General features: G+C 46.4%; 1 protein-coding gene across 1 annotated transcript in view; it reads right to left on the reverse strand.

The window, feature by feature from the left end:
- TGM6 (transglutaminase 6) overlaps positions 1-7,629 on the reverse strand; it is a 45,520-nt gene extending 37,891 nt beyond the window's left edge. The window contains 6 exon segments of the mRNA XM_060285316.1: positions 2,437-2,590; positions 3,124-3,301; positions 4,775-4,906; positions 6,410-6,481; positions 6,483-6,530; positions 7,321-7,629. Coding sequence (XP_060141299.1) covers positions 2,437-2,590; positions 3,124-3,301; positions 4,775-4,906; positions 6,410-6,481; positions 6,483-6,530; positions 7,321-7,629 — 893 coding nt within the window.
- Positions 7,630-12,017: the final 4,388 nt, after the last annotated feature.

A 12,017-nucleotide genomic window follows, 5' to 3' on the forward strand; every position in this document is an offset into this window, starting at 1 on the left:
GGCATATACCCTGAGAAAACCATAATTCAAAAAGGGTCATGTACCAAAATGTTCATTGCAGCTCTATTTACAATAGCCCAGAGATGGAAACAACCTAAGTGTCCATCATCGGATGAATGGATAAAGAAGATGTGGCACATATATACAATGGAATATTACTCAGCCATAAAAAGAGACGAAATTGAGCTATTTGTAATGAGGTGGATAGACCTAGAGTCTGTCATACAGAGTGAAGTAAGTCAGAAAGAGAGAGACAAATACCGTATGCTAACACATATATATGGAATTTAAGAAAAAAAAATGTCATGAAAAACCTAGGGGTGAAACAGGAATAAAGACACAGACTTACTAGAGAATGGACTTGAGGCTATGGGGAGGGGGAAGGGTAAACGGTGACAAAGCAATAAAGAGGCATGGACATGTATACACTACCAAACGTAAGGTAGATAGCTAGTGGGAAGCAGCCGCATAGCACAGGGAGATCAGCTCGGTGCTGTGTGACCGCCTGGAGGGGTGGGATAGGGAGGGTGGGAGGGAGGGTGACGCAAGCGGGAAGAGATATGGGAACATATGTATATATATAACTGATTCATTTTGTTGTGAAGCTGAAACTAACATACCATTGTAAAGCAATTATGCTCCAATAAAGATGTTTAAAAAAAAAAAACAAAAAACAAAATAGAGATAACAATACTAGCTTGCTTACAAGGTTGTTTGGAGGAATGAATTAGTACACAGGTACACCTTGGAGATATTGTGGATTAGGTTCCAGACCACTACATGTGGATAAAATGTGGATACAGCAATAAAGCAAGTCACACAAACTTTTTTGGTTTCCCAGTGCATATAAAAGTTATGCTTACAGTATGCTGTAATCTATTAAGTATGCAATAACATTACGTCTAATAAAACAATGTACATACTTTAATGAAGCTGTTGGAAAAATGATGCCAATAGACTTGCTTGCCACAAGATTGCCACAAACCTTCAATTTGTAAAAAAATGCAATGTCTGGGGTTTCCCTGGTGGCGCAGTGGTTGAGAGTCCGCCTGCCGATGCAGGGGACGCGGGTTCGTGCCCTGGTCCGGGAGGATCTCACATGCTGCGGAGCGGCTGGGCCCGTGAGCCATGGCCACTGAGCCTGCGCGTCTGGAGCCTGTGCTCCGCAACGGGAGAGGCCACAACAGTGAGAGGCCCGCGTACCGCAAAAAAAAAAAAAAAGAAAGAAATAAAAATGCAATGTCTGTGAAGCACAATAAAAAGAAGAGTAATAAAATGAGGTCAGCCTGCATGTGCAGCACAACTGGGTCTGGCATAGACGAGGTGCTCACTGGGCACGGTGTTACTACTTTTTAAACACTATAAAAAATAAGGGGACTTCCCTGGTGATGCATTGATTAAGAATCCACCTGCCAATGCAGGGGACACAGGTTCGAGCCCTGGTGGAGGAAGATCCCATATGCCGTGGAGCAGCTAAGTCCGTGCGCCACAACTATTGAGCCTGCGCTCTACAGCCCGCGAGCCACAACTACTGAGCCCGTGCGCCACAACTACTGAAGCCCGCGCGTCTACAGCCCGTGCTCTGCAAAAAGAGAAGCCACCTCAATGAGAAGCCCGCACACCGCAACAGAGTAGCCCCCGCTCGCCGCAACTAGAGAAAGCCCGCGTGCAGCAACGAAGACCCAACGCAGCCAAAAATAAATAAATAAATAAATAAATAAATAAGAAAAAAAAAGAAAGGAAACCTTGTATGTACCAATATGGAATTGTTTCATGCAGAGAAAAATGAACAGTTTACATTATGCTGTCGATATTAAGTGAGGGGAAGTGGGGGTGGGTGGGGATTGTGCATATGTGTGCCCCTATAGCTGCAGGGCTTCTCTCTGATGTTGTGTCCAGAAGGAGGAGGGGGAGGCTGGCAATGGAGAGAGGGAGACTTACACTGTAGCCCATTCTGTACCTTTTGAATATTAAAGCACATGAATGTATCTCCTACTTTAAAAAATCAAATCAAAATGAATTTTGTAAAGCTTCGTGCAAAGAGTTTTGCTTGAGCTGAGAAAGGAGCTTGTTTCCCACCTGAGACACAGCTCAGTGCACAGGCAGCTGACAGACAGCAGGAGCGGGATACAGAGGTGACTCTGCAGGGGCGGGACTTGGCCCCACCTGCAAGTCACAGGTGCCTAGGGGAGGGCTCATAGCCCTGCAGAGCGGAGAGCCAGGGGTACAAGGCTGTCAAATCCTGAGCCCACCTCTTGGCTTCTGAGTCATGTGTCCAAAGACCCCTGTATCTCAGAAGAGGAGTCACCCTGCCAGGGACCACCCCCTCTGCTGGGCACCTGTCACCCCTTCCAGAACTGGCTCAGACTCAGTGGAGCTGAGCTCCATCTGGGAGGGCCTCAGGGTGCCCCTGGGAGCCAGCGGCTGAGGACCCACCACATGCTGTCCTCCATCAAGTCCTCCAGTGTCCACCCGAAGAAGTCCATGTACTTGTCCACACTAAGGTTCCTGCCCGTGTCATGTGCCAAGTTAAATTTGGACACAATCCGTGTCGAAATCCCCAAGCACCCAAGGAGTGAAGAGCAGGATGCTTGCAAGATTCCAGGACAGGCCAGGACCCCAGACTCAGGGAGGAGTGGTGTGGCCTCCCCTAGCAGGCCGCCTGCCTCAGGTCTGGCCACAGCCCCCTCCCTATCTTTGCCAGGGCCGACTCTCGTCTCCACTCTGAGAAACACCTCCATCTCCTGTACATTCTCTCAGGGGACTTCTAGAGTCACCACCACCCCCCCCATTTGAATAGATGGGCTCTGAGGCTGGCAGGACCTTGGAAGCCGTATAATAACCCTATAATAGCCATAATAGCCTGTAGGGACTGAGGACCCAGGACCACAAGACTCACTCAAGGGCACTCAGTGGGCTTGAGAGGTGGGACTCCTGTAAAATAAAAGACCAAAAGTCACATAAATGAGGGATCTGGTTTCTCTCTTCATTACCCAGACTTCTATTTCCCCATCACTAATAAAGAAAGATTTTTTTTGTTGGGGGAGGAATGCCTATGCAAATATATGGAAACAAATGCAAACTGAGCTGACTAGGGGTTGGGGAACTTCTTTCCCAGGGTACCTGTACACATGACTCCAGCAAAGACCCAGCACTGGCCGTATCTGACTGGCTTGAACCTGCCCTTGAACGACTTGTGCAGAATGGCCACGCTGCCACGCCAGTGCAGTGGGCTGGTGCTGCCACCGTACTTGCCCTGCCACTGGCCTTGTACCATGCCCTGGTCGTTGTTGCTGTTCACCTGGGTAGAGGAGGCCAAAAATCCACCACCAGGCAGGGCTTCCCTCTTCAGGAACATTGCCATCGTAAAATCATCTCCAACTTTGGGCCACCCATTTATTTGGGGCCACTGCTTGTTTTTAAATTGTCTGAAAATTGGGGCCATCTGCTGTTTTAAAATACCTACTTTTTGGTACCATTTATCATTTTCAGTTACCTTCCATTGGGATGCTCTATTGCTGAAAATCGTATTCAGTTTTAGAGCATTTCCTGTTTTAAGTAATCTGTTTTTTTGGGACTGTTGGTGGTAATGATAGTTATAGAGATGCTTAACATTCATTAAATGTTTACCGTGTGCCAGACACTATTCTAAGGGTTTAGCACACATTATATTAATCTATGTTAGTCTATGATGTAGGTTCTATTACTTCCTTTTTTTTTCAGATGAGGAAACTGAGATTCATAGAGGTTAGGGCACTTGCTCAAATCGCACAGCAAGTTAGCAAAAGGGGTTCAGGAGTTCAGGACTTTGACTTGGGAGCCTGTACCGCTATCCTACAGGGTTGTACCACTCTACTGTTCGGGACTGGTCACTGCTTTTGATTCTCTGTGCTCCAACATGTCTCTGAAGTCTTGAGGAATTGAGAGTATCAAATATGAGAAAAACAGCTTTGCCCATTTTTGGAATCACAGTTACCCACCCACTGATCTTAACACCTACTTGCTATAGAGAGAGCTAGTAGGCCCTCTGGCTACCTTCCAAGGAGGAAGCACTGGCATGTAATAGATTAAAGATGGTACTCCTCTCACAGCGAGGTGGTTCTGTGTACCCTTTCCCTGAATCTAGGTTGGCCTGTGACTACTTTGATTAATGACATGGTGGAAGTGATGTTGTGCCTGTTTCCAGGCCCAGGCTTTATGAGACTGGCAGTTTCCACTTAATTTTAGAATAATCGCTTGGGGAGAAGCCAGCTGCCTTATCTGATTACCCTGAGACTGCCATGCTTTGAGGAAGCCCAACCTAGCCATGTGGAAAGGCTGCATGGAGACACAGAGCAATGACTGGCCAGACCCAGCTCTTCCAATCATCCCAGCCCAGGGGCCAGACATGAGAGTGAGCAAGCCACCTGGGCATTCCAGTTCCAGCAGACACAGCATGGAAGAGAACCAAGGAAACATTGACTGTTGGAACAAATGCCCTAGATATATGGTCCCGTCAAACCATCACAGACATCTGCAGCCATTCAGACACACCCAGCTGAAGCAGCTTGGAACAGAGGTGTTCTGTCCTCACGTTGCCCTGACCAAGTCCCTGATTTGCAAAGTTGTCAACATAGTAAATGGCTGTTTTATACCACTGAGTTTTGGGGTGATTTGTTATGCAGCAGTAGAGAATTAAAACAAGAGGTGATGGGAAAAATCTTAGGGTGTGGCCCTGGAGTTGGCCCGGGGACCCACGAGGGAGTGAGCATGCAGGGATAGCTGGGCTCCTTACCATGGCACTGATGGCTCCAGTGACGTAGATGGGGTCGTAGTGGTGGGACGCTTTGGTGGTGGCTGGGTCATCTTGGTGACTAGGGCTTCGGTCCAGGATGCAGAAGCAGATGTCCAGGATGTCCTCCTCAAACTGTCCCCAGAGAGGCTGCTCTTAGAGGCCAGAGCCACACCTACACTTCAGACCCTCTCACAACCCTCCCCTAGTCAGTCACTGTATTGTGCAGGGAGTTTGCCTACCCCACTGCCCACCCGTCCACCCCCTCCAGGGACACAACAGAGCACACCCAAGTCTCAAAAACCCTCTTTCAAAGAGTCACTGGGAACCAGAAGCTCAGCCTTAATCACCTCCCTTCCCTGTTCAGTAGGCCCATGGCTCCCCACGAACCACAGTAAAGTTCATGATAAACTGGGACTCTGGAGCCACATCGATCCCACTGGTTTACATAATGTTTTCAAATGACTTAGTTGACAACATTTAAAAACTGGGGGATTTTCACATACAAATTAAGATTTCTGGTCTTTGAAAATTGGGAAGGTCTGGGAACCCTGGGCTCACTTTCTTATGTGGCAATAAGAAGTGGATGCTGGGTTTCCCTGGTGGTGCAGTGATTGAGAGTCCGCCTGCCAATGCAGGGGACACGGGTTCGTGCCCTGGTCTGGGAAGATCCCAGATGCTGCGGAGCGGCTGGGCCTGTGAGCCATGGCCACTGAGCCTGCTCATCCGGAGCCTGTGCTCCGCAGCGAGAGAGGCCACAGCAGTGCGAGGCCCGCATACCACACACACACACACACAAAACAAACAAAAAAAACGAAGTGGATGCTGAGATGGGGTTACCCTTAGATGGACCTTAAACTCTCTGGTATATCATCCCTGCCCAGCCCCTGAGCCCCAGATGCTTTCAAACCCCAGCTCCTCAGTCTGACAGTCAAGGCTCTCGACTTGCCCGGAGCCCGGGCAGACAGAGCTCCTCTACAGAACCTCCGCTACTCTCTGGCTCCCCTCCTCCACTGCTCTGTCTGCTCTTCCCTCTGCCTGTCCAGATCCTGCCCGACTTTGGGGGCTCCACCCCAATATCATGAAGCCTTCTGCAATCCCTGAGATGGAGTTTCCCTTCATGACCTTCTGAACTCCCTCTGCTCCCATCTCTACCTTTCCAACCGCCTCCGCCCCCTCCCACAACATCTCACCTTGTATTGTAGCTACTTATCTAAGTCAGGGGCTCTCAAAATGTGGTTCCAGGCCAGCGACGGCAGCAGCACCTGGTAACTTGCTAGAAATACAGACTCTCAGGCCCCACCTCAGACCTAGTGAATCAGCAACTTGGGGAGTTGTGGCCCAGCCACCTGTGTGTTTTAACGAGCCCTCGGTGGCCTTCTGGTGCACACTCAAGATTGAGAGCCCCTGATCTAAGCTATTTATTTGTACCCAATGTACCACCCCTTCCCAAGGACCCAGCACAACTAGTAGTAGAGACTGGAGAAGTGGACTTGGTCTAAGAGTCAGCCCAGCTTGTCCCTCCTGGGAAGAAGAGGGCAGACATAATGGCTCCTGCACTGACTTTTCCCATCTCCCCAGCCCCCCTTCTGTCTCTTATGACTCTCAGTCCCCCTTCTGGCCTGGGTCCCTGGAGACCTTCCTGAAGTTCCAGCCTTGGGCTCAGATGTGCTTCTCCACTCCTCGGAAGATGATCCCGCTGTCATTGAGCATGTATGTACTCCTGTCTCTCTTCCTCTGTGGCCAGAAACACATCATCCTCTGAAAGGCAGTGGTTGGGTCTGGCGTGGGCAGGGAGTCTGGCCTCACTGGCCTGGGGAAAGGGCTACAGCAGGGCTCAGCTGCAGGATGGCGCCTAGAGGCTGCTGGGGCAGGAGAGGTCAAGAGGGGCTTGCTGGCTCCCAGGCTGCCTCCCGGCCAAGCCCTACTCTACCTGGCCGGTCTTTCCCCAGGCAGGGACCACCCCCAACCCAGCCCCAGATGGAAGGAATTTAGAAGTCCTGATGCTTTCGAGTGACCTGATTTAATGACAATGGCAGGTTCATATTTCTTAAACATTAATAAGAATACTGATCCAGGCTACTGCTTACTGACTTATCCCTTAATAAGAATACTTACCCCAGTACTCCTTAAGATGTGCCTTGCATATTACAAACATTAGTTCTATGGTTTCTCACCATAACACTAAGAGGTAGGCACTGTTATTCCCATATTACAGGTGAGGAAACTGAGACTCAGAGGGAAGAAACTTAGCAAAGCTGGGACTAAACCAAGGCTGTCTGGTGGCTGAAACCTGGCTCTTACCCAATCCTAGGTCTCTCCTGCCATTAGGCCCCCTCCTTGCCCTCTGGCCTCCATACACCAGAACCCACTAATACCTGCCCCTCTGTCGCGGCAGGTTTGGAACATCTGCTACCAGCTTCCTCTGTCCTGTGCCTGTCTCCTCCTGGGCCCACTCTTGTCAAGCTCTTGGCATTCATCTCCCTGTCCCTAACTTGCCTCCCAGGACTTCCTGAAGGACAGCTTCCAGGAAAACCTCAGCCTTGGACTCAGGAGTTCGTATCTGGGCACCATGGGTTGAAAAGCAGAACAAACTCGCCCAGCTTCCTGTTACTGTGTTTGCAGCGAGAGGAAACCTTGGTGCTCAGCTGGTAGCAGGCAATGACAGCATCTGGAGGGTTGGTGAGGCTGATGGTCATGGTGTTCTCCATATGAGCCTCCTTCACTGCCATCCAGGCATTGCTCTCCTCCAGCTCCGATGTCTGGAACACAGCTTTGGTGCGGAGGGCTTCAGAAGCCTGGGGTCCTGGCAGAGAGGAGAGGGAATCAGGAGACCCAGCCACCCACAGGAAGCTCATCTCTGGAGAAAGGGAAAAGCTACAGACCTGGAAGACCAACCTTCAGGCCCTGAGCTGCTGGGACACTGCTGTGGGGAAGGGCCTGACCAAGATGCAAGAGGGCCAGCTGTAGGGAGGGGTCCACTTTAGCTGTTCTGACTTCCACCCACTTCCTGGATCAAGGCGGAAGTGAAAGCACTCTTTGAAACCAAAGTGTGCCTTCTGTCTGATCAGCAAAGGAAAGCATGGACTCCAAAAATGCCTGATGAACTTCCATACCCTTCCAGAGCTCTGGATTTCTTGGTGTGCCTAGGATTCCAGAGTTGTCATCTCATCTGTCCCACTGCCTGCTGGCAGCACCTTCCAACCATCCCCAGAAAGCTGTCATCAAAAGCCTCCAGGAGCCTGAACAAAGATGGCAGAGTAGAAAGACATGCTCTCACTGCCTCTAGTGAGAACACCAGAATCACAGCTAGCGGCTGGACAATTATCGACAGGAAGACACTGGAAGTCACCAAAAAAGATACCCCACAACCAAAGACAAATGAGAAGCCATAATTTGACGGTAGGAAGGGCACAATCACAACAAAATCTAAGACCATAACTGCTGGGTGGGTGACTCACAGACTGGAGAACACTTATACCACAGAAGTCCACCCACTGGAGTGAAGGTTCTGAGCCCCATGTCAGGATTACTAACCTGGGGTCTGAAAACAGAAGGAGGAATTCCTAGAGAATCAGACTTTGAAGGGTAGCAGGATTCGACTGCAGGACTTCAACAGGACTGCGTGAAACAGAGACTCCACTCTTGGAGGGAACACACAAAATAGTGTGTGCATCAGGATCCAGGGGAAGGCCAGTGAACCCAGGGGAGACCGAACCAGACCTACCGGCTAGTGTTGGAGGGTCTCCTGCAGAGGCAGGGGATGGCTGTGGCTCACCGTGAGGACAAGGACACTGGCAGCAGAAATTCTGGGAAGTACTCCTTGGCATGAGCCCTCCCAGAGGCTGCCATTAGCCCCATCAAAGAATCCAGGGAGGCTCCAGTGTTGGGTTGCCTCAGGCCAAACAACCAACAAGAGGGAACATCAGCAGTCAAGCGGATTAAAGTTTTACTGAGCTCTGCCCACCAGAGCAACAGTCAGCTCCACCCACCACCAGTCCCTCCCATCAGGAGACCTGCACAAGCCTCTTAGGTAGCCTCATCTACCAGACAACAGACAGCAGAAGCAAGAAGAACTACAATCCTGCAGCCTGTGGAACAAAAACCACATTCACAGAAATATAGACAAGATGAAAAGGCAGAGGGCTATGTACCAGATGAAGTAACAAGATAAAACCCCAGAAAAACAACTCAATGAGATAGAGATAGGCAAACTTCCAGAAAAAGAATTCAGAATAATGATAGTGAAGATGAAACAGGACATTGGAAAAACAATGGAGGCAAAGATGGAGAAGATGCAATAAATGTTTAACAAAGACCTAGAAGAATTAAAGAACAAACAAACAGAGATGAACAATACAGTAACTGAAATGAAAACTACACTAGAAGGAATCAATAGCAGAAAAACTGAGGCAGAAGAACGGACAAGTGACCTGGAAGACAGAATGGAGGAATTCACGGCTGCAGAACAGAATAAAGAAAAAAGAATGAAAAGAAATGAAGACAGCCTAAGAGACCTCTTGAAAAGCATTAAATGCAACAACGTTCGCATTATAGGGGTCCCAGAAGGAGAAGGGAGAGAGAAAGGAGGCGAGAAAATATTTGAAGAGATTATAGTCGAAAATTTCACTAACATGGGAAAGGAAATAGCCACTCAAGTCCAGGAAATGCAGCAAGTCCCAACAGGATAAACCCAAGGAGAAACACGCCGAGACACATAGTAATCAAATTGGCAAAAATTAAAGACAAAGAAAAATTATTGAAAGCAGCAAGGGAAAAATGACAAATAACATGCAAGGGAACTCTCATAAGGTTAACAGCTGATTTCTCAGCAGAAACTCTACAAGCCAGAAAGGAGTGGCTGGTTTACCTAAAGTGATGAAAGGGAAGAACCTACAACAAAGATTACTCTACCCGGCAAGGAACTCATTCAGATTTGATGGAGAAATCAAAAGCTTTACAGACAAGCAAAATCTAAGAGAATTCAGCACCACCAAACCAGCTCTACAACAAATGCTAAAGGATCTTCTCTAAGTGGGAAACACAAGAGAAGAAAAGGACCTACAGAAACAAACCCAAAACAATTAAGAAAATGGTCATAGGAACATACATATTGATGGATTAAATGCTCCAACCAAAACACAGTCTTGCTGAATGGACACAAAAACAAGACCCATATATATGCTGTCTACAAGAGACCCACTTCAGATCTAGGGACACATACAGATCGAAAGAGAGGGGATGGAAAAAGATATTCCATGCAAATGGAAATCAAAAGAAAGCTGGAGTAGCAACACTCATATCAGATAAAATAGACGTTAAAATTAAAAATGTTACAAGAAGCAAGGAAGGACACTACATAATGATCAAGGGGTCAATCGAAGAAGAAGCTATGACAATTATAAATATATATGCACCCAACATAAGAGCACATCAATACATAAGGCAACTGCTAACAGCTATAAAAGAGGAAATTGACAGTAACCCAATAATGGGGGGGACATTAACATCTCACTTACACCAATGGACAGATTATCCAAAATAAAAAAGGAAACAGAAGCTTTAAATAACACAATAGACCAGATAGATTTAATTGATATTTATAGGACATTCCATCCAAAAACAACAGATTACACTTTCTTCTCAAGTGTGCATGGAACATTCTCCAGGATAGATCATACCTTGGGTCACAAATCAAGCCTCAGTAAATTTAAGAAAATTGAAATCATATCAAGCATCTTTTCTGACCACAACGCTATGAGATTAGAAATAAATTACAGGAAAAAAAAACCGTAGAAAACACTAACACACAGAAGTTAAACAATATGTTACTAAATAACCAAGAGATCACTGAAGAAGTCAAAAAGGAAATCAAAAAATGCCTACAGACAAATGACAATGAAAACACAATGATCCAAAACCTATGGGATGCAGCAAAAGCAGTTCTAAGAGGGAAGTTTATAGCTATACAAGCCTACCTCAAGAAACAAGAAATATCTCAAATAAACAATCTAACCTTACACCTAAAGGAACTAGAGAAATAAGAACAAATGAAACCCAAAGTTAGCAGAAGGAAAGAAATCATAAAGATCAGAGTAAAAATAAATGAAATAGAAACAAAGAAAACAATAGCAAAGATCAATAAAACTAAAAGCTGGTTCTTTGAGAAGATAAAGAAAATGGAAAAACCATTAGCCAGACTCATCAGGAAAAAGAGGACACAAATCAATAAGATTAGAAATGAAAAAGGAGAAGTTACAACAGACACCACAGAAATACAAAGCATCCTAAGAGAGTACTACAAGTAACTGTATGCCAATAAAATGGACAACCTGGAAGAAATGGACAAATTCTTAGAAAGGTATAACCTTCCAAGACTGAACCAGGAAAAAATAGAAAATATGAACAGACCAATCACAAGTAAGGAAATTGAAACTGTGATTAAAAAACTTCCAACAAAAAAAAAGTCCAGGACCAGATGGCTTCACAGGTGAATTCTATCAAACATTTCGAGAAGAGCTAACAGCCAACCTTCTCAAACTCTTCCAAAAAACTGCAGAGGAAGGAACACTCCCAAACTCATTCTATGAGGCCAGCATCACCCTGATACCAAAACCAGAAAAAGATACTACAACAAAAAGAAAATTACAGACCAAAATCACTGATGTATATAGATGCAAAAACCCTCAAAAAAAATACTAGCAAACAGAATCCAACAACCCATTAAAAGGATCATACAGCATGATCAAGTGGGATTTATCCCAGGGAGGCAAGGATTCTTCAATATATGCAAATGAATCAGTGTGATACACCATATTAACAAATTGAAGAATAAAAACCATATGATCATCTCAATAGAAGCAGAAAAAGCTTTTGACAAAATTCAACACCCATTTATGATAAAAACTCTCCAGAAAGTGGGCATAGAGGGAACCTACCTCAACATAATAAAGGGCATATACGACAAACCCACAGCAAACATCGTTCTCAATGGTGAAAAACTGAAAGCATTTCCTCTAAGATCAGGAAAAAAGGCAAGGATGTCCACTCTCACCACTATTTTTCAACATAGTTTTGGAAGTCCTAGCCACAGCAATCAGAGAAGAAAAAGAAATAAAAGGAATACAAATTGGAAAAGAAGAAGTAAAACTGTCACTCTTTGCAGATGACATGATACTATACATAGACAATCCTAAAGATCCCACCAGAAAACTACTGGAGCTAATCAATGAATTTGGTAAAGTTT

Source organism: Globicephala melas, chromosome 15, assembly GCF_963455315.2.
Source record: "Globicephala melas chromosome 15, mGloMel1.2, whole genome shotgun sequence".
Taxonomy (NCBI): domain Eukaryota; kingdom Metazoa; phylum Chordata; class Mammalia; order Artiodactyla; family Delphinidae; genus Globicephala; species Globicephala melas.